The sequence below is a fragment of the Passer domesticus genome, chromosome 6, assembly GCF_036417665.1.
Source record: "Passer domesticus isolate bPasDom1 chromosome 6, bPasDom1.hap1, whole genome shotgun sequence".
Classification (NCBI taxonomy): Eukaryota; Metazoa; Chordata; class Aves; order Passeriformes; family Passeridae; genus Passer; species Passer domesticus.
In genome coordinates, this window is record NC_087479.1 from 33,813,771 (window position 1) to 33,837,885 (window position 24,115).

At 38.6% G+C, this 24,115-nt stretch overlaps 1 protein-coding gene across 3 annotated transcripts in view; it reads right to left on the reverse strand.

Moving 5' to 3' along the window:
• The window catches only part of DCAF5 (DDB1 and CUL4 associated factor 5), a 67,418-nt gene that overhangs the window by 3,374 nt on the left and 39,929 nt on the right, over nucleotides 1-24,115 (reverse strand). For all 3 annotated transcript variants that reach the window (XM_064424310.1, XM_064424312.1, XM_064424313.1), the window contains exons 7-8: nucleotides 15,655-15,721; nucleotides 4,756-4,883 (exon numbers count right to left, since the gene is read on the reverse strand). In XM_064424310.1, coding sequence (XP_064280380.1) covers nucleotides 4,756-4,883; nucleotides 15,655-15,721 — 195 coding nt within the window. The remainder of the gene's footprint in view (nucleotides 1-4,755; nucleotides 4,884-15,654; nucleotides 15,722-24,115) is intronic.

The window sequence follows — 24,115 nt, forward strand, 5'->3', positions numbered from 1 at the left end:
AGCGTACAAAAAAACCTTACACCTTTAATAATTGAAGCAAAATGAAATAAATTGCCTTGCAACTACTTGTTTTGTCCAGAACAGCTGGGTTTAAGATGAACAAATAAACTTTAAAATCTCCCAAATTTGAAAGCTTTTACTTTGCATTCTCTGTAATTTATGGTTAACAGAGCTTCCACATATGATCTGGCTAGATAGATAAAAGAAACACTATTCAAAAATTAAACTGCTGCAGTTATACTTTCTTCTGCAGACAGTGATCAAGCTGCCTTTCAGAGCAAAGGGAAAGGAACTTTATATTGTGTTACATCAGGCTGTTTCTAGGAAGATCTCAACATCAAGGTGTATCTGTTATTGGTACTTAATTGCTTTTTTTATTATTTGCAATACTTCACCAAATTCCCAGTGCAGTCCTTTAATATGACACTTGAAACCAGAATGAAGACAGTTCTCTGTTGCTTGGTTCCAGCACTGCACTTACCAGACAGCCAAAAGGACAAGCATCATGTTTGGATGAAGATAACGAAACCCAATTGAAGCCTACTATGTACAGAATTTCAGCAACCAAACTTAACCTTTTTGAACTGTTCAAGAGAACAGAAAGAATCACTCTCCATTCTCAATTTCCCAGGCACCACTTCCTAAAGACAACATAGGAAACAGTTTTATCTCAATGAATCCATGAGAGATATTATTGATTGGTGGATACATCACGGTTTTTTAATAGAAAAATAGAACTCTACTTGCTTAGACAGGCAGGCTGGCATGCCCCTTTCTCAAATAATCTTAGCAGTGTTAGGCTGATCACTAGGTTTTATAAAGCCTTTTTCAGTTTTTAAGCAAGAGAATTGGAAAATGCTTAGATCTAATATGAACTAATATAAGTGGAGGAGAGGTAGTCGGCTCTGAAGTCCCTCTGAGAAAGGTCTGTTTGCAATGAAATTAATCTAAAAAGGTATGTAAAGTGTGCACAGAGATATTCTACATCCTTTGTAGCACTACCACATCTTTCTGCTCTCTCACAAGCATCAGCAAAAACAGAGCAGTATAAAATGTTGAAAAAATAGCTACAGAATGTCCACAGTGAGGCTTTTCCCTTCCAAGAGAGATTTGTTCACAGAGAAGTAAGTAATAAAGAAAAGTCAAGGGAATTCAGGATGAATACCTTGTTTGTATGGGACCAGTTGTCTTTGGAGAATGATATCCCTGAATTTTAGATATTTTGTTATGAGGGAGTGCGAAGGCCTGCCAGAGTCACAGAAAGAAATCGGACTAAGATTCTATCATTGGCAGAACAGGGAAGTCTTTAAACTGGTATCAACTGATCCAGTGGCACCTGAAATGGGCTTCTTTGTAAATGGAATGCCTTTGCCTGTTTCTCACCCTCTGACTGATGCCATGTCGAGGAATAATGTGATCAAACTGGAGAAAATAAGTTGGCAAATCAGCCCACTGAAGTAACAATATATCAAGTTCTTTCTCTGTCAGAAGATTAAGGAGATGAATATTACTCACTGATGACCTGAGTACAGATATAAAAATAGGAACAATAACAGAAAATGGGAATACAAAACTGCTTCTCTAGTTCAGTAGATATCTATTCACAGCATCTTTGAATTGCTTGTATTCCAGGGTGGCAAACCCCCAAATTTTAAAACAAGAAAGTAGTTATGCCGGTAGCGTGAGAATAATTAAAACCACTTATATGAGATTATCTGATTAGGCAGAGGCAGATAGTCACAATGACATTAATCTGTCACCATAGCAACGTGTGCAAATAGACTTTGTTATCTCCGACACACTTATGATTTTTTAAACAAATGGGACCCACAACAGTTGTTCTCTGTTACACAATATTCCATTTTCAATACAAATCAGAATTTTTTTTCCTGAAAATTGTTATGTATTTCATCTATTTTTGTCTTTCCTGTAACTGTCTCCTAACTGTCTCCATGGCCCTCCTCTAAGCCCAACACATCAGAGGGAATGCCACATTTATTTCTTCTGCAGTGTAATCTGTTTTCCTGCCAGCACATCCCAATGCCTTGCACACTTAACTGAGGGGAAAGTGGTATTTTTCTGTTTAATATTGCTTTAGCCCTTGTGGTGAGTGCTTGATGCAAATGATTATTTTAGTTTGCAGCTGCACTTTATCATACAATTTTACTGAAGTTCAGTAAATGAAGGGCAATGAACAATTCATTTGGGTTGATGTGTCCACCACACATTGTCTGGAGTCGAGGCTCTGAATGTCTTCTGTTAATAAGATTGTTGGGTCTTATTTTTGGTCCTAGCAGAAATCAAACCCTCAACCAACAAATTACTGAATTGTATTCTTGAGGATGCTTTACATCAAAATAAAACTAAAGTAAAAAAAAAAAACCATAACCACAAACATCAAAATAATTCTTGTGAATACTACTCTTTTCTGTGGGGCTGGGCCTGAGATTAATTTGTATCTCATTTGCATTAAAATAGCAAATGTGTTGGCAGAAGCTCATGGAACTATTGAATGGCTTGATGGTGCTGCTATCAGTTCCTCCCTTCTTGAAGTACTAAATTTAGGACAGCTACTCTAAAAATTAAGAGCTCAGACAAGCAACTACCTGCATCCGCATTTTTAACACATCACCATGTCTCTACAATCGTTTCTACAATTGCAACCAACCATAGTGAAGTTATCTTCTGTGATTTAATTCCAGAAAGGTTTTTTTTTGAGGGATAATAAAAAGGGGGACACCTTTTAGGAAAGTGATTAAAACAAATAAACAAAAAGGAATAAAATAAGAAAACATTAAAAATTTAACTATTATTTTTATTTATTGTTCCTTCTCTGGTCATCTCAATTTCTCTGAGCAAGCACATCAAGCACTTATCTAGGGGAAAGAAAGACAGCCATGCAAAGGAAAGGTTTGTGTTTCCAGCTGTTTTAATGCAATAAATAGCCCCTCAGAACTGCTGGTGTTGTTTTTCTTGTTTTGCCCTCCTGCTAGTGGCAGTTACTAGTCTCCAACTTATCCACAGGAGTTGCTGGGATGAAGAAGAAACCACCTTTGCACAGTCACCTGCAAACTGCTGTGCACTGAAGCAGCACCTTTAGAGAGTGAAGTCACTTTTAGAGAGTGAAGATGTGAGCACTGAAACAACCCCAGCCCCAAACAAGGCACATTACAAGCTGAGACAAAAGGACACACAACAAAAGGGTAAGAAGTTCTGGCTGGCCAGTAAACTTAATACATTAAATACCTTTGCCTTAATTTGTTTCTAGCTTGAAATGTCTGGGGAATTCAGTTCCTTCAGAGCAGCTGCACAAGTCCTACTGCACACACAGTGACACAACAGGAGTTCTCTTCTAAGGAAGCGCTCAAGCAGAGGTGTCTTTGAAAAAGTTACACAACCTGTGACTGCAGCCTTAATCAAACTAACCTTTTAATCACTAGGCAAAAAAAAAGCCCCGCCAAAACCCTAGCAGAAGTACACAAAAGCAACACAGGGGATGTTTATACCAATGCTAATCCAACAGTCTAAGCACACTCATGCAAGAAGGATTCATAGGGTGAAGGGTCAGCAGATCCAGAATCCAAAAGGGAAAATCCAGGCTGCATGAATCAAGTTCCCAAAGCAAAAAAAAAAAAAAAAAGCCTCTGGCAAAACTGTTGTTAAACAGTGGCAGTTTGACTGCTTGGAAATTGAAAAATCAGTGAGCTGCTAAGACTGTTCAATGCACTTTTGTTCAAAGCCTGTATTTAATATATTTGTGATCAAACCTGTCAAGCAGGCAGCACAGATGAAGAGAAAAGAACTAAAGTACTGGGGGAAGACAGGAGAGAAGGAAAGCTGAACTACAGTCAGAACCCAAATGCTGACAGTAGCTGCAATGCAAGCAATGCAGCAGGGCACTGAGCCATGGTCCCAGGATTTTGGGTCAGTTCTGGTCCATGAGTTGTACATCACTAAAACACTCCTTTGCAGGACAAGTTCATGCTGTCAGCTTGTACCGGGCAAAAGCATTTACAGTATTCTAACACCATTATTTACAGCCATATGCAGGTAAGATTTTCATGAAGACATTCAACAAATAGGATCAACAGCAGTTTTTTTTATTCTATTTAGAAATTAAATAGTTGTGGCTTTTTCTACCCTGTTGGTAGACCTAAATTGTAGCAAAATATCTATGGCAGCAGCATGCAAATTACATTAGTGTAGCATAATCCTCTGCCTTCCCAACCCTCAAATAACAAAATTGGTTTTGCCTTGCTCCCACAATATTGACTGTCTTTCCTTAAGGAAAGAAAATTTCAGAACCTAACAAAGGTTCTTATCTCTTTCAGTTACACAGAGAAAGGTAAAAAACTTCCTAAAAGTACTGTACATTGTTAAAGGATTCAGAAAGACATTGTGCAAGGTATTAAGAGTTCTTCTTCTGGAAGTCACAGAAGAGGTACATTGAATTGATTCAATGCACAAACACGTACAAAGGACATAGAAGGCCTTCTGAGGCATTATTCAGCCAGGTCAGTCTAGGCTAAGGTTCATCTCTTTGGAGATATTTTTATTAAACTTTAGACCAGAGTAGTACAAGTTGTAGGAGATCACATTAGAAGTGTAACCAAACTCACCTGAGCAAACGAGACAAAACATTTTATAAAACAATAAGAGAAGACAGAGGGGGTGTGGACCAGAATGATGCTGAGCAAAACAAAGCATTTCTTCCTGAAAGATTGAAAGAACACATTTTCTGATAACTAATCTTACCTTTATAATCTTTTCAACGCCAGAAGAACAGATCATGTAGGTGTGAGGATTAAACCGCACTTGGTTTACAATTGACCGATGACCTTTCAGTACCATGAAAGCACCATTGACAACCCTGCCGATGCCACCTAGGGGAAAACAAGCACACGTGGACATGAGTAATTAAATCTTCATATTACTTTCAGTCATAGTCGTTTAAAGTCCTATTATATTTGACAATTCATTTCAGCTTTATCTTGCAGTATTTTAAGGCCTGTGCTGGCTGCAGAATTCCAATGTTATGAGCAATGCCCCTATGAGAAGCTGCAAGTTTGATGAAAAGCATCCTTCCTGCAAATTAGGACTTAGAGGCTTGCTTTGATTCATCTAAACAAACAATGAAGGTTTTTGACCTAATATGACAAATATGTGAATGAGAACAACATACATAATGAAATCACCAGGGAAACCTAAGGCATGACACAGACAGTTTGTAAATCTGAAGCAGAGACAAATAAAGAGGTTGGCTTTTAACAGCAATACTATTTTTCAAATTTATTTTTTAAATCAGCAATTTATTGCTGCTACAGTTGAGTCTAGTCTGATGAATAGGAAGGACCTGAAATAACACATCTGAACAGTGGGTTATATCATTCTTTGTCACAAGGCAGTGAATTAGCCAAAGAGGAATGCTTTTGTGCTAATGGTAAAACTCAGAACAGAAGCCAATTAACTTTTCTGCTTGGTCATTGACTCTTACTATGTCTATACACCAAAGCAAGAAACAGTCACACAGTATTTTTTTTTAATGTTCATAGACTAACACAGTTAAAACTACAAATTTGTTAGACAGCACAGCTGTGTATTCAAATAAACAAGTGTCCATCAACATGCAATATCTGTCCATCAACATGCTATGACTTAATATTTTCAGTGAAAGAAAACAAAACTTTTAAATGCCAGAAAGTAAAAACTGACAATCACTTCAGATGAGAATCAACTTGCTATTTAAAACTTAATGTGTTGTAAGTACAACTTACAGAAAACTAAAATAATTTCACTAGCTTCTGTGCTGCTTGCAGTGATATTTACACTAAACAAACTTTATGTTCCTCTTGTTAAAAATGTTTGCTATCTTTCTTTGACCCCAACAGGAGCTATTTCAGCTGAAACAGTTGCTGGTTTAAGCCCTGTGTTGAACAACTTGTGTTCTAAAACAGTCAGAGTTCTCCTATAATTCACACTTCCTAAAGAAAAAACTTGTGTTACCACTGAAGAGTAGCAAGATAGATGGGTCAAGAAAAAAAATTAAAAAGAAAAAACCATTCTCATATCACCTTCCAATTGTTAGGTTACACAAATGGTGAAAACAACTGCAGCTAATGACCTCGTGTACAGCCCCTCTCCTCTTAGAAAGTGTTCTATCCCTTTCACTCACTATAGCTGCACTCAAAGAACTGACTGATGTTTAACATGGAGAACAAGCCATGAGAAGGATCTAGAAACAAGGTGTCATCTAAGCCCTAAAAATCCAGAGACTGATATTTTACTGCTTCTGGAAAGTGTTCTGCTTTGCACAATTTTTGCACACCAAACTACTGTCTCATGGCACCTTGGGATAGAGAAATAAAGCACCCGAGAAAGGGGAAAGTGATGGCAAGTAACTCCAGGGACCAAAATGCATGGCTCACTGCACTGAAACTGCACCGAGACTGAGTTACCTGCACCAAGTTCTCCTATTGGGTACATTTGTATTTTCTTTAAAGATTCAGGGATTTGTTCTGCCTTCAGCCACTGGAGCAAGATTTCACCACTGTCAGCAAATTTGATTAAGAAGTAACTGATTGGAGAGCAAGTTCATTAAATGCCAAATTAAGCTCTTTTGATTTTCTTTTCAATTTAATGAGAATCCTCAAGTCCTTTCACTCTGCTGCTCCTTCTAGACACTTATGGCTGATGGTAAATTGCCCTACTCCCACAGCATTCCTTCCAGCCAAATCAGAGCTGTCAGTCCAATTGTATCTATCAAGCCAACAGCAGATGGTTACATCAAGACCAGTTCTCAACACATCTTGTCTTAGCAGACAAATATTCCAAGAAAGAGGGCCTTGGGAATGAAGAGAGAGTTCACTTAGGAAATGTTTCCAAGCCTGTAAGTAATGTCTAAAACAAGTTTTAACTATCCATGGACTGTAGCTGCATGAATTCTGTACAAAACGAGAAACATGCCCTATAAGTCACTAACTAAAGAGTCAGAGGGACTATGAGCAAAGAAAGAATTATAATGGAGATGAAACAAATACTGTATACCAGTATCTTGGGCTGCATTTCTAAGTCACTTGTTGGCCTTTTGTGCTACTGTTGGCAGTGTGAATTAACCCATGGTTATTTTCCTAGTAGAACAGTGAGAAGACTCATTTAATGCCAGAAGTGCCTTCTGGGACCTCCTGCACAAGAAATACCTGGAGGTGTTGAAATGGGTCCAGAGGAGGGCCACAAAAATGATCAGAGTGAAGGAACACCTCTCCTACAAGAACAGCTGAGAGATTGGGGTTGTTTAGTTGGGACAAAAGAAGACTCCAGGAGAACTTATTGCAGCCTTTCAATAAAGGGGACTTATAGGAAAGACAGACAATTTTTACGAAGGCCTGTAGTGACAGAAAAAGGGGCAACAGTTTTAAGCTGAAAGAGTGTAGGATTATATTGGATATAATGAAAGCATTTTGTCAAATGAGGGTGATGAGACACTGAAATAGGTTGCCCAGAGAAGTTGTGGTTGCCCCATCCCTGGAAGTGTTCAAGGCCAGGTTGGATGTGGCTTTCAGCAAGCTGGTCTCATGGAAGGTGTCCCTACCTTTGGACACTTCCATCCCAACCCATTCTATGATTCTATGGTTTTATAATTCTGTGAAGGAACTCCAAAGCTTTCTGATTATTTTGAATAAAATAATAAAATTTTGAATAAAAGCTTCTGATAATATTGAAGTTCCCTGAACTCCTTTTAAGCAGCTATCAGTAAATTCAGAGAAGGCATAGTAATAGGACATACTTCACTCCTCTTAAAATGAAGGTGAACTTCCCCACAAGGCTCCTTAAAAAAAACTGCCCAGTTACATGAAATTGCCCCAGGAGAAGTACAAATCTTAGCAGTGAGCTTTTACCAATGTTATGGGAGGTTTCAATAATTTAAACCAGAAAGTACTGACTCCAAAAATACTCTGATAATCTTTGTGTCAAATACAAGAGACTGCCCCAGAACCTCATTTTTGGACAATCCCTTGCTTGATGCAAGTTTAGTCTACCAACTCCTTTGTGTTTAAGCGACACCTTTAAGTAAGCTCTTAATGCAAAGTCTTCTACATCCTTATCTTGAAAGCAGTCCCTCTATTTTATACTAGCCCACCACAGTTGTCATCATATTAATGTGGTAGTTTTGCTTCAGAGGCATTCACCAAAACTACTGCAACTACTTTAGTATCTGCATGGCAGAAACCTGCCTGTGTCCAGACTTGTCTGGAATCCCCATGTCTCTCAGCAGAGACTTAGCTGCAGCCATACAGCCTGTAGCCATCTCAGAGTGTGAGGTAAGTTTACTCATCTCTACTGGCAAAAAAAAAAAAGTGCATTTGTATATTAAGTGGAGGCTAGCCATAAACTGCTCAAATTCCTGATGATATCTTCATTTTTTCCATTCCAATAAATTCCATATCCTTTTGCTGTCTTCCCTTGAAATGGTATTTTTATTGTATTGTTTCAGCAGAATTGACTTCTGCTATCCTAAATCCACTCAAATTTTTCTTTTGAGGTTTGGGGTTTTTTTAGTGGAAGGGGATGTTATTTTTTTGCTTTTAAATTTAGTAGCATGCATGAGTTCTGCAACTCTTTAAGCATGGCAGCTTTTATATTCTTAGCTAGCTCCAACATGTATAGGCAGTGTTCATACAGAAGTCATTAGCTTACATATCTGTTATTAATAACATATAAAAAAATAAATCCTACAGTCTTCAGAGGCTGACTATGCCAATTTTAGGAGGTTATAATTTTATAACCTCTAAGTACTGAAGGGAAGAGATGGATATGTTCTAGCTGATTTTGCAATACTACCCAAATTGCTCTGCTTTAAGACAGTCCTGAGTAGTGGTCTAGAGTTCTAGCTGTGCTGGTCAATGGGGGTTTTTTGGTCTGCTTTTATTTGATACTCAAAGTGAAATGTAAGAAAACCACTCTTAATTTATACCCTGCAAGTAAGTGTTCCAAAGAAGAGAAATAAAAAAAGCTCAAAAAGTCCTTTAAGTAATATCCTACTGTGATATCTGATCAGCTTAAAGACATAACTTATAAAAGGCTAAATCTAATGTGCACATTTTAAAACAGATTTCCTGTACATGTTTGACAAGAATACATTTGCAACACAAGGTCACTCTACAGGCTCCTGTACAGAGGAAGGAATAATACAGTGTTTTGTAGCAGTTGATGTCTTCTGAGTGGCCAAAGTTATTTCTTCTTTGTTTGCTTTATACATTTATGTGTTAGGCTAATGAACTACTTCTTAATTATGTGGGTTTGTAGATACCTATGTGAATGATTTGACATTTGACATATTATAAACATGCTGAATAGTACATCCCAATAAGTTTTAAAAACTCTAGTAAATTGTGATGAAGGAGACTGGCAAATTTAGACATCAATCTGACTTCCCCTGCATGAGTTCTACAACAAGAAGCAATGTTTAGAAAAAGCCAGAATAAATTATTTGAAGGCTAAAGAAAAAGTGAAAGTGATAGATTACTGAGAAAAGTGTTCTAGTGCAGAAATCCTGTAGGAATGTAGAACAGTCTCCAAACTAAGGAAGCTGCATTGTTCCAAACATTAAAAAAAACCTGTTAAAATGCCAGAGAACTTGCTGGGATAAGGAACTATTCTCCCCTGGCTCTGTAACAGAGGAGTTAAATGACCTCATTCAGAAGCCTTTTCTATCTAGGACACTGGAAAAGAAATCCCACTGTTTGTTCATATAAGGTAGAAAGACATTCCACAGACTAAAGCATAACTTCATACAAGCCTTGTGAATTACTCAAAGTGCTGAAAACTCCTGAGAAGAACCAGATATTTGCAGCTGCTACCAGTGTACCATAGCATACCATTCCACTGCAGTACTTGGCACTACAGTGGTAGCTCATTTAAAGTTAATTTAGTTTTCATTAGTAATAATCCAGGGTACATTTAGACCGTGGGCCACTACTTTGCATTTGAATCCTATGAGATCACGATGTGTTAACAAAGAGAGATACCATAGTTTGGAAAGCAAATGCACAGCACAATAAAAGCAAACATGCTTAGCATATAGGGCCTCTGCCTTCAGTGCAGCAGATTTTGTTTAGGTACCTTAAAAGTCTCTCTGGTCACTCACACACCTGTATTTGTTTCATACAATGGATGCCAGTAGATGGTTTTGCTCCTCAGAGACCCATCTGCAGAAAAGCTAGATTTAACACAAGCACCTTCTCCCTGAGAGCACAGGGTCCTGCAGCATCCCTTCTTCTGGGATCAGGAATTGACTCCAGCTCTGGCAGCAGCCAGACTTACTAAAGTTTTCTCAGCAGCACAAGCAAAACTGACTTTGATCCCATCAAATATGGGGTGAGAACAGGAAGGGGTGCCCAACATCCCTTCTCCTCCTAGCATGGTAAAAGGAGACCTCGAAGTACCAAGTGTCCCCTCATAAGAAAGCAGCTTCAACTCCATTTGCAGACTGCTTCCTTTGACACCTGTGAACACTCCCTCCAGCTTCCAGGTGAGGTGAAAAGATCAGCATGGCCTTGCAGAGCTTAAGGGAAAGCACAGGGAGCAGTCAGCTGGTAGCAGCCTGTGCCCAGACAACGTGCTCTTCCAGGCAATCAACTGCTTTGCCTGGCCTATGCCTAGAACCAGTCCCACAGTGGTCTTGTATCTCTGTGAAGGTTCCAAAAGCCAAAAAGTAATATTTAAACATGAAAAGACATGCATAAAATTGTAGTGGTAGTGGCTATTTTTGGATGTGTATTTTCTCCCTCCTTTTGTTGCTTCTAAATATCTGCCATACACCTTATCTATCCCAACCCTCCCAGTGTTGTTATCACCAGTATAGCTGAACAACAACATGAAAGCTAGGACAAAATTACTATAGAAATAAACTTTAGCACACCCTTCCCACTCTTTTCCCCTTCCCGGTCTGCGAGACACTTCTTTTATGCTGTACTTAATGGCATAGGTTGCAACAGGTTTCACAATGTTATTGGAATTGTGCAAATTGCCACCAACAACTATGCTTTCTGAACATAACAGATATAAACGTAAGTGAAATTATCTCACAACCAATAGCTGTCTGCTTGGGGGTTTTTTTTGTTTGCTATTTTGTGGTTGGGTTTGGGTTTTATTTAATGGAAGTGTGAACTGCTTGGCTGTGCATTTCTTTTGCACTGGTGGCTGCAAACATTTTCAATACAACCAAGAGAAAGGAGCTTTGGTACAATTAGATGGCCAGTTGCTAGGGACTAAAGCTTCTCCAGCCTCTCCCAGTGCTCAGTGTTATCTTCAGCTTTCTATTCCTGAATTAGACATTTAATGTACTAACGCTGGTGAGGGAAACACTCCTGCATGCTGAATTTTCTTTCACTTGTCTACAGCACTACAAAGCACCCAGCACTGCCTTGTTTTCTGATAGATGCCACTTGGCCAGTACATTCCACAGGTCCGTGGTGTTATTACAATCCAAATGCCACAGAAACCAGTCCCAATTCCCCTGAATATAAAACCTTTTCTACAACCACCCAGCACTTACTCGCTGTGTTCATCAAACAACTGTTCCATAGCACAATTTGGTCAACACTGACTGACCTGAAGAAAAAGACAAACTACAGTCCTAAATGTAAAACAGTTTATATCCCAAGACCACACCTCAGAAATTTTTTTTTTTTTAAAAACCACAAACCTTCCAGAGCATGCTCCCCACTGGGTCAGATGGCTTCCCCCTGCCCCAACCAAGTGGTATGCATATATGCATATGTACCCATATATAAAATATCTCAAAAATAGCTAAAGACATTAAGAAACACTTAATAATTTTTATTCATCTTCATTTATCAGCCCAGAACTTTGAGAACTTAAACCACAAGATGTCTCCAATGAGATAGCCATGTTCAAGTATTCTGAAAAGATCTGTTCCTGCATTCTTCAGGCCTGAAGAAGTGCCAGCATTTACAAAGACCAAGGAGGAGGAAAAAAAGGAAGAAAAATTGCATCAGTTCTACTGAAAATTTGTGCAATTAGTTTAGTAACTGGACCACAATGACTGGCCCTTTCTTGCTTGCAGTTACAGTCAAAGGCAGAATTAAAAAGAAGTTTTGAAATGCAGTTTGCTGTTCTGATTTAGTAAAGTTTTCCAGAAGCTGGTGACAGCTTGCTCACATGAACTGAAGGATCCCCAGCTGTCTTCTCAATCCCAAATAATACCATATCCCTCACACAGCAGCTTTGAGTAATATTTCAAAAGCAAGAATTGCATAGATGATTCAGAGTAGTGAGTGAGGAATGTAAATTCCATTTTGAAAACTTTTTGTCTACTAAACCCTCTCTTACTCCACAAGGCATGTCAGGTTCTGTCTCGAACAGGGGTTCTTTACCAGCTAGTAGGCCATGTTTACTGCTGTTAGGTTTGATAATGTCTTAAGTGCTCATATGTTAATAGGCTTGCTGGACAAGTCATGTAGGACTGATGTCTCTTCTCACTTCCAGCTTGCACTGGAGTCAGGTAAAAGCTGTGGAAACTCAGGACTGCTTTTCTTCTGCCAAACTTATGTATTAACTTTGCTAGAAGCTGCCTCTGAAAAAACTCTGATACTTTCATGGATTACTTTAAAGAAGAAACTGGCTAACAAATTCATGAAACATTTGGCAATTACTTCTAAAGCACAGTGGATAGTACTTGGATGGAGATGAAAGTGGAAAAATGAGCAAACTATTCCATCTTTAAGAAACCACAAAAGGTGGTAAAAAAGCGACCAACCTTCTGGCATAGGAAATCCCAGGCTATTCAGAGTAATCTAAGACTATAGAGGGACACAGTCAGTAAAACTCTTCAACAGAATGGCTTCCTAAGCAATTTAGGAAATACCTTTTTTCACATACCTCCCTGCCCCAAAGGGGGCAAAAATCCTGCCTAATTATTGGACCAAACAAAACCTCTTGCAGATTCCAGCTGATTATGGGAATGATTTAAAGCAACCTACTGGAAGGACACTTCTAAACTATGACTATCTGAAAAAAAACCCAGCAGAACTTGTTCTATCCTCCTGGCAAAATACCAGTACAGGTAACCACATTTCTCCAACTTGAAATATGTTTGCAGCTGTCTGACTGGTATGTTCCTTCACACTTTTCTTCATCTTTTGTTCACTAGTGTTGCTAACCAATTTGACAACCAGTACTTGGTGCACCTATAACAAAATCATTTCAGAGCTATTGTTAAGGATGCAGCTGTTTAAAAATATATAAACTTTAAAAAAACTTCCCTATTTTCAAATAACTGATACAATTTAAGGGAGTTGTATCATAAATATTTATAGCAACACAATGACTGAGTTCAACCGGAAGGCAGAAATCAGTTAGAGAGATATTTTTATTTAAAATACCAACCAACAGTACAGGACATTACATCAGCCTGTCTAGTTTGCACACTATTTTAAGTGAAAGACCACATTCCACTCTCTCAGATCACAAACCCAAAGGCACTCCTATTTTAGCTAGAACATAAGAACAAGGAGTTTTCCACTGAAGCAAAAGTTTTCCAAAGTCTTTACATCCCTATGGCAAGACTGATTCTCCAAGAAGAAGCACAGCTACATCTCTCTCTGGCAATTATTCTGAACAGCAGGATAAGATTTAAGAAAGGGCATTTCATCACATTCAAAATGGGCACAACCCTTCAAGGAGAGCTGAATGAAGAAAAGAAAAGCTTCAATAAGCCTATCACAGGTGATCTGGATACCCAATCAGTTATTTGCCATAGAAGTGGACCTCTGGGTCTAACAAAACCAAGCTTGTGAGTTTGGCTAAAATATTTCAAAAAGAGAACTGCTCGAGTTATGAGACATTAAGACATACACATTCCTACTCCTGGATCTTCTGATTTGTTAAGCAACCACTGAGGGCAATTGATATTAAGTAATTAATTTTGTAACTGAAATGTTGCAAGTGTACTGACATCCTTCCTGAAGTTACAAGAACCAGAGACAAGAAACCTGACTAAAACAGATATGACATTGTTATGTGGTAAATCAAACAAATTTACAATTTAATTTGTGATCAAAATGTATCACCTATTTGTAAATAGCAACTATTTTTGCAAGCATATATCTTTTTTACAGAGTAGCATCCTTAACAACTACTCTGAACCAGATTATTTTGCTTAATAATAATTTTGCTTACAGGTGCAACAAGTACTAGCTATCATCCTTGTGCAAAAGTCCCAGATAAAAAGTTTGTCACATGCAGATGTCTAGGAAAAAAGTTTTCAAGAGCATCACAGCCATATAAACAGAAAATCTTAAATCCAGATTTTACAAAGGAAGTCAGGACAGTATGGTGATACATGCAGAAAATACAACTCTACAGTCCACACAATAAAACTTACAAACAAGTAACTAATATTAATGTATGTAATCTTTGCTTTAACTAAGGGGAAAAATCCATTAGTAGTAGTAAAGCAGTGTCAAATGTACAAGAAAATCACACAAATTAAAAAAATTAAAAAAAAAAAGCAGGGAGATATCCCTATAAACTCCATACAAAGATAGGCCAAGCTACTGGTATTTAGCAGGACCATCTTCAGGGCTTGTGGACTGCAACATGAAATGCTGGTTAACTAAGCAAAAACCCCAAAATTAGAATGTAATTTCCCTCAAAACCCTGCTATTAACTGAAGGCTATTCATCCTCTCAGCTGTGGATTATACAGCTGTTATTAACAACCTTTGAAAATGAAACAAACTATTTTCATTTTACCTCTAACATAGCTTGTAATTTTCTCTCACTATTGCTAAAGTGTCTGATCCACAGGATAGCCCTCAGTTGTACTTAATATCACTAAAATGTACAGTTTAAAGAGGCAGAGCCACTAAAAATGAAAACACTAGTACAGTTTTGAAAGTCTTGACTCTTTCAATTAAAATTTAACACCCTTCTAGAAGTGCATGATCTGTTTTAACAGAGACAGATGCTGATGCTGTATGGCTGAGAATGTCATATTGCCAAACCCCACACCTTAGTAGACCACATCAAATTATACACTGACCAACAGTGGCATTCACAATGGGATTGTTTCACTGCCCCCACACTGCTGCTTTTCTTCAATATCCCTCCCCTGTACTTCCATACAGAGCTGTGCTATGGCTATTTGCTTACCATGTCTGCCCCAGCATGGAAATGGGTCAGAATTTAGTCAAAAGTGGACATTTCCACCAGCTGATAGTGCTCCTCCACCCAGAAAGTAAAAAAGCATAACTCCTCTGCACTGGAAATCAGTGGGAAGATTTTGGTATAAGAGGAATGAGAGGGGAAAAGAGGTCAATGCACTGGAGCTGTAAGGAACACCCTGTGAACCCAGCACCATTTTATGCTTCAAGTTTTATTATGGGAGGAATGATCATTACATGAGAAGGGAAAAAAATAGAAAATCATTATGAGAAAACATTCAAATGGCATTGACCACAGTTATCCAGACATTGGATAAGGCATTTGTAAACTCTCCCTACCCAGCTTTCCTCAGAGTTGCTCTAGATTCACAATGTGAGAACAGCAATTTTTTTGAAATACCAGTTTAGTGTTTGTCAGACACCTGCCCCCCCACTCTTCCTTCCCCATCTAAAACAGCATCAACACTTACCTGCTTCTGGATCTGGAGGAATCCTCCACATATACAAATTGAAGTCATCAGAGCCCGAAAGGATGTACTGTTAAGAATAAAAATAAAAGCAGTTTACAACAAAGTATCACCTGAATGATGCTATTTTACTATTGATCTACTTCCTCCTAACCAAAAATGAGAAAAAAGAATAATTTGCATAATTTTTTGCACCTCACTGATCAGTTTACATTTAAATGGGGATGAAGTACCAGAACAAAAGTGTTGCCTGCATAAATGGACCAAAATTGAAAAGCACACTTCATATATCTAATACCTACTGCCCAAAGTGTATGTTTGCTTTGCTAAATAAGGCTATGAATTTTGGTTGGCTTTAATATAAGCATATCTCGGTCTAGATCACACTCTCTAATTTTCAGCCTGCATCTCTGGTCTTTTTTTGATGTTGAAGCCTTTCATAGTTTTTTTATCATCTCCAGAACTACCAAGGAAAACTCCATCACATCCTAAGAAGAAAGCTGCCATGTTCATTACACACAAGCATGTCCATTACTCATTAAGCCAGACCTGTCTACCAAGACCATCAAAAGTCAGTCACTGAGAATAATCTTGAACACCAAACAAAAAACAAAGCTAAACATTCACTGTCAGCAAGTCTCAAGTGGTTTAAAGCCGTGCCCCTCCACCCCATTTATCACACTATTTGTTTTTTTCCTGGTCATAGTTACTCTGAAGAGATGGAAGGCTGCTCTTTTTCAGCAGTACACAAATGATAAACAATGTCTTTATTGTGTAGAACTACAGGCAATATGCAATTTAAAGTAGCTTAATATACTACAAGCAGGCACTGGAATGACAGGTGACATTTGACGTGGCAAAAAGCTTACGCCTCTCAGCTCTGAGAGGCCACAAACTGTGCCTTGCCTCCAAATATTTATTCTCCCATAAATGGGAGAGAGTACAGTTTATTTCTCTCCCAAATTAGAGATTAAATGACACGTAGTGGAGGCAATGGCAGATTTCAATTCCAGTTATACTGGTGTAGACAGTGTAAATAAATCTCTCTCCCTCCACTAATGTTAGGCTGCAGTTTAATCAATGCAGCCAAGAAGCTGGGTTTTTAATTTTATTATTATTATTAGGTAAGGGGAAAGGGAGAAAAATAAAGAAATGGACCCAGTTTGTCCCTTTTCTAACCTTTCATGAGGGACAAATTATGTTTTGCTTGGCTCAAATATAGTTGGTTTCTGCCTTTCATTCTCCAGGGAAACATAAAATCATCAGGCAAAGTAACACCAAGCAGTGAGGAGACAAGTTCTGGAATAACACAGGACTCAGAAGCAAACAAACAGAAAATATACACTTTCACAGAAAAAAATAGCTATCAATTTGCACATATTCTGTTTGCAATGCTAATTACATTAGTGCAGTGTTTGGATGTTTCCTATAACACAAATGCAATAACGAATCACTAAAATCCCTTCTCTGGTTCCCTGCTATCATAATCCAACCATTCTTTTTTCCCTCATCTTTAAGAGTGCAGGATGTGAGTAAGCACTTATGAATGCAATTCTGCTCGTTTTCTGACAGGTAAGAAGCACTGATCAAACAAAAGCTCCTTTAAAAGCTTGTGCACACTAGTTCAGAATCACTCATAAACCCATACTTTCCAAGCCAGAAAGTTATTTCTACAAGCCAACATGTTCAAGTGCTTAGGCAATTTACCTTCCAAGCTGACCTGATGGTGCCAGGAATATGTGCTTCCCCTTTCATTTGACTGCTCATAAAATGTTAGCCCACAGCAGGCTGAGCTGCTGTGCCAAAACTCCAAGGATTAGGGCTTATATAGGAAACATCTCAGCAATTAGAAAGAAAGAACCTCTAATATGTTTTGTTAAAGAAATGCTACATGGAAAAAAAGTCTTACTTGTATAGAAATGTTGCCAGTTGTTACTATTTATTTCCAAATTGTATTGTTGAAGCAGCAACTAGTTTGCCAAGAACACATGGCTAAAAACAGACTTGTAATTAAAACACCTAGAAAACTCAGCATCTTGAATTTATGACCGTATCTTTTTTTTTCTTTTTCCTTTTTCCCCACATATCATAAACTAACATGATAGGATCCCAAAGTGACAGATTTCAGATATCCTGCATGAGGCACACAGGACAGAAAAAATATGTACATGCCAGGAATGGAGTGTCTGTGAGACCCTTCAAACCTCCTTCAAAATTATTTGCAGAGGAAATAATGTGTGTGTCCTGTAAGACTCAATGACCAATTGTGCAGGAAATGTCATGTCACTGCCCACAGAAAGCAATATACTACCTGCAAACAAAGACCATTGACCCCAGTATACTCTGGGGGTATATTGCCTTTTTTTTTTTCTTTTTTCTTTTTTTTTTCTTTTTTGCTTTGGAGATAGCAAAATTTAGAGTGCCCTTGCAGTGATGTGTAGTTACAGCAACTTGATGCACTGTCAAGGGTGTAAACAGGAGGACAAGACAAGAGATTTTTCCCCTTATCTGGCACTTTTTTGAAACCACACCTGGGGTATTGTGCCTGGCTTGGGTCCCCCAATACAAGTGTTACTAACAAATTGGACAGAGAGTGGACAAGAGGCCTGCTGCAGCTGAAGGCCTGTGACCTGCAGGGAAAACCTAAGAGAATTGTTTTGTTTAGCCAGGAGAAAGGGAAGGGACAGAGTGGACCTCAACGGTTTCCCACTCTTCAAAGGAATACTGAGCAACCAGGGACAGGCTCTCCTCAGAGGCATGCAGTGGGTACCCAGGAAGCAACAGTCACAAGTCACAGCAAGGGAAATTCCAGCTGAGCACAAAGGAACATCAAGTTCAGGAGCCTAAAAAACACTGCAACTCAGCACCAGAAAGATGGTGGAATCTCCACTCTTGCAAATCCAAAATTTACCTGAACAATTCCCTGAGCAATTGGATCTGACTTTGAAGATGCTCTGCTCTGAGAAGCAACTAAAGTTGAGGTGATCTCCAGAGCTCTCTTCTGACTGTTTTTTTTTCAAAGATTGCCAAAATAAAAAGGGAAATAATTGTCTTGGTGGATTAGGGTTGGGCTTTGGGTTACAGGGGCAAGGGGAAGAAGGAGGGGAGAAGTGAACAGTGTCAGGAAAATGCCCACCTGAAACCTTTTCGCTCCATCGTGAAAGTACTAACGGCAAGACAGGCCACAGTGACAGGATCTGCAGCTCAGCACACGGACTTGCAGAAATTAAAGTGATCACAATTTGGGGAACTTAAAGGAAGAAATTTATGAAGCACCTTAAAATGGTTTACAGAATCATAGAAGGGATGAGCCTGGAAGGGACCTTTGGAAGTCATCTGGTCCAAGCCACCTGCTCAAGCAGGGCCACCCAGGAGCTAACTTCCCAGGACCGTGTCCACATGCTCTAGAGTATCTCCAGTGGCAAAGACATTCAATCCAATCCTACCTACTTAAAAGAACCATGAAGACCTTCCTTATCATTTTCAAGCCTAATGCCATTTACACTGATCAAACACACTTGGCTGTTGGAATAAATCAGCCAAGACTCCATTTTCTTCATGCAGAAAGCCAATCCTTTATTCACAAAGCTCATATTTGTATGAAATATCAGAAGACACTGTGTTAAACCTAATTAGTCAACAATACAGTGAAACTCAGTTCATTGGTCAGTAAGGGCTGTTGTATATGTCTATCAAATTTTCTGTCTCTAGATATGTTTACATTTTTCCTTTGTGGGTTGTCATGGGACAAATCTTATTGTCTACAGAGATGAATTTGTTTTTCACCTTCAGAATAGATTGTTGTGTTGCACAAACTTCTCATTCTCAAAACAGCTTCACATAGGAACTTGCAAATTGCTTGTTAGCTGCACTTAGAAGAAATGACAGGCCAGCTTTGGCAATTTTAGCAGAGCAAGGCCTGATTTCATAAGGCCTTTCTTTAAAAATTTTTCTACCTGTCTACAACATCTCACTCTTTCTGTTAATTTCAAGAAGGATCATATGTTCTGATGTTAAAAAAGCTCTTGTGAGGGTATTATCTCATTAAGGTTATCATTGGTTACCTACTAGATATGGGATAAGATACATTAAAAAATAACATCTTACGAATAATGCCAATTATAAAATCAGTAAATTCACAACACGTAATCAATGTATCAGCAGTAATCACCTTAGGAAGTTGAGATAACACCTTTCTAAACACTCATGTACTTATGGCAGTAAAATGAAACAAAGGAAAACACTAGAACAGCTTACAATCAATAAAAGCCATAATGTAGAATCAGAGCCATCTTATTTCTTAAAAGAAAACAACTATATATCTTACAATGTAGGAAAGCAATATTTAACTGTCTTAGATTGCAATGCAAGATGTAACCAGAAGTATACATTCTATCACCATCTGTTAAAACCAGGTGGGGAAGTATTCTTTATCTCTTCCATGACCCTGCATCCCTCAGAACTCCGGGGAGATATCTTCTGTTAAAGGGCCAGCTGTTAAAACCAGGTGGGCAGTGTTCTTTATCTATTCCAGACCCATGCCCTCCTGCCCGCTGAAGGTGCAGCCATGGCAGAGCACATCACAGCAGGGAAACTCATTCCCCACAGAGGTGAACTCAGCTTGACAAGTTAAGATCTCGCATCGTTTGAGAGCTCTGGTTGTGTCCTGCGTGGCAGCAGACATCGCTGCATGGAAGCTGCGCGTCTGTGTAAAGAGAACCAGATCTACAGCACAGATGAAAAGAGAGCTCTGGCATCCTTCAACCAGGATGAGAGGAGGAAATGAAAGAATAAGATCCTTGCAAGCTTTTGAGAGATGGTCTATAGAAAGACTAAAGAAAAATAATGCTTCATTTGAGCTGTGCACCACGTGGTGCTTGCACTACGTGGCCGCTAACCCAGTCCAGCTGTGATTTGAAAAAAGCTGCAGGTGCTGCAGCACCTTTCACCCAACAGGGCCAAGCCTCAGGATTGGATTACTTGTGTCAAGGAAACAGAGTTATTGTCATCAGATTTTCTTGGATGGTTTGTTTACCATCTACAAGGAATCCCTGTAAAAAGAAAGGCTACAAGGCAGGAACAGGCGGGGAAGATCAGAGGTGTCAATGTTCTGTGGTCACTTTGAATCAGACAAGCCAAAGTGTCCCACGGGAAGGTTTTGTTACCTAATGCCAATAAGCATGATTTTTAAAATTCCATTTATTTTTATTAATGATAGGCTCATTTAGCCTGGGAAAGACCTTTAACAATCTACAAGCACCAGCAGGAAAAATGAAGGAACTCCTAAGTTCCTGTTTTAAGATCCAGGACTGTCCACCTTCACTATTATTTCACAAGTCTTATAGATTTAGGTTTCTCTGCAAAACAGTTGAGTTTGGTTTGTGATTCAAACCAGATGTAAATATTTTGTAAAAGAATTTGTAATTTAATATGGATGGGCTTCAGTTACTTTAGAGCAAGCAAATCACAACTGAGGTATAAAGTAACAGTAATAGAAGGGTCTGATCTTCCCTCCACTGAAACACATGGTGAAGAGCTAAGTGGCTTGCTTCCTTTTCTCCTGCGTTATACATAGGCATCAGTGCAGTGGGGTGCAGTGATTGGAACCCCTGGATGTACACAGGTGGTAGCAAGGATGTATCTGTTAATTTATTTGAAATGTTTTTGTTTATGGAAGTGTTCTAGATTAAACCCTTGTTTTAACTCCTGTAGTATTTTACTTTGGTCTGTTTCAGCAGTATTACATGGCTTGCTTTAACCTCTGTGCTTGGAGGCTTTGCTTATGTGGTGGTTATCTTTGCTTCAACTGCAAATTTACAGACATATCTCCCAGAACTTCTTTTTCTCAAATGTTTTTGAAAACAAAATGGTTTTGAGAGGTGGGTTGTTTGTTTTTTGCTCTCCTAATTTTTTTTTGGTTCCTCTAAGTCTAGCAGCAGAAATGTCTTGTATATTTGTATCAGGAAAATAAAAGTCCTAAATTCCTTTAAAAAAAGGGGCCTTTCCTTTACAATTCTTCACTTGGCTAAAGTATTCTGGAGTGAATTAAGAGAAAACAAGTAGGAATGAATTAAACATCTGCAACGCAATTATGTCCAGCCACAGAACAAGCTCAGCTCGGGATCTGAGCTGAAAAACTCCTTACGGCTTTAATCTTGACACAAAACAGCCATTAGTAAATGCCAAAAGCATTAACTGATAAAGTCATGTATACAAGTTTGCTGTTGTAAGCAATGTGCTGTGAGTAGTGAACTTTTTATAGAAAATTAAATTATATTTTGATGGTTGGGTCTGCCAATAATCACCAGAAATTGATCATATTCCACAAAATATCCAAGTATTTTGTATCTCTGCCATTACACTGCCACCACTGTAACAGCCAGCAATGTTTTCCACTCTCTTTCCCTCTAAGGATACCTCTGGGGTACATGTTTTCCTTCTGTTCTCATAACATAGGATTGCATTCCTAAATGCATTTATCTTTTTCTGTAAGACTAGATGATATGGGTCTGAAAAGTAGAAAGCAGCTTTTCTGGTCAAGACTAAGAGATTGCCAGAACCTCATGACTGCAGCCATTGCAAGAACAATGTGCCACATGAAGCTTCAAGGGCAGACACCCAAGCTGCCAAAGTCACAAACATGCCTGATATCACTTGCATGACATTTGGAAAACAATCCTCAATTCCATTTAGTACTCTCTGCACAAGACAATCAGAACTTAAGGCCTCTAGAGAGCACAGCTGGACTGATGTTACTAGGACACTTACAGGACGATTTGTGAAAATTTTTCTTTGATATATTCATTACAAATATAACAATAAACCAATAGTTCACTGCACTAGTTCACCATTGTAGAATAAGGATTAAGAAAACAAAGAAATCAGTCCCTATTACTAGAAAAAGAAATAATTACTATTAAGTTCACCAAACTCGAGTTAATAAGGCTCAAATCCTGATAGAATGGAGTAGACTTCTTAAAATTAAGGAACAGAAAGGAAAAAATATAAGGGCTTGAGGAAGGGTAGATGAAAGAATGTCATCCTGCACATGGTTAGGCTCCACTTTGATTGTGAACAAGGATTTTTGGTCCCGAGGGGATAGATTCCTAGCAGAGTACCTTCTATTCACTCACTTTAAGAACAAAAGCCCAGATAATCAAATCACAGAGGCAAGCCAGGGGGAGGCAAAAACTGTCTCTGTGCATTCACAGAGACAACTAAATAGCTAAGACATCAGGCACTGTCCTCCTTCCACCCTCCCCGCTAAAGACAAACTCAAGCTGAACCTCAAGAACCACTGCAGTGCTGAATTAGACCCTGCATGAGGAGCTCAGATGTCTGGGGGGAACAGACCAATATTAAACCCACCTGTTTCACTGTCTGCCTTTTTGCTGCTGTATCTGACCAGGACTTCAGAAATCAACATTTACAATATTCATGCAACCACAGGATTAGACAGAAAAAAACCCTTGCTGTTAATACTGGAATTTTTTTGGAAGGACAGAGTCAGCTTCTATGCCTAGCTGTTAGCAACTATGACAGGAAAAGGCTTCCAGATGACTTGAGCTGCTGATTCAGAAGTTTGCCTTAGAAGGAAGAAAACTCTCAGGCATGGTTAGAGTCTGCTCCTGGGAGAAAACACCAATTCAGTCTGAGTTTCAAGTACACATAAAATGCTTAAAATGAACCACCATCAGGAATCTGAAAGAATTACGTTGGACTAGCACTCCCCACTCATTCCACTGTAACTCTTCTCATTTTCTCTTTCCCCAAGGAAATTACAGCAGTTGATATAAATAAATGAAGATCTAATCTGCTTCTGTAGTCTAGTAACAGTAGCATTAGCATTGCATTTTGCAGAGTACTACTACTCTAGGGAATTTATTTTTTGTTCATAGCACTGCCAATTTGAAAGCTTTCAAAATCCCACAAGCTAAATTTCTTCAGGTGCTACTAAATATGGATTATTTCAATAAAATGTTAGCTAAATTGCACCTTATTTTAGTCTCCAATACCCACATTTTCTGCCCCCATAAAATGTCCTATTGCTTATCACCTATATCAGAGAGATTTTTGAGCTTTTGGCCCTAGATAAAGGACTAGCAGACATGGACCATTCTTCCAAGAGTATCAGCAAGTCTCTTGAATGGCCCTACCAATGTAGGAGAGAACAAGAAGAATATAGGAGCCTGTCTTACATGCACAAATCAAAAAGCACCATCACCATATAATTATAAAAGCATGCACAAACAACAGATAAAGGCACAGAAATTATAACCATTTTAAAAGCAAGTACTGCTAAGTTACTAGCAGGAAAATGCTTGTCAGACTCGAATTCATGCTGCTGTTTACAGCTTTGAAAGAGACTAAACTTCTTAAATCTCAATTCCCACTCACTTGGGCATGTCTGCCCTTTCTTCAGAAGGGCCAATGAAACTTGGTGCAGAAAAGATCAGAGCAGACA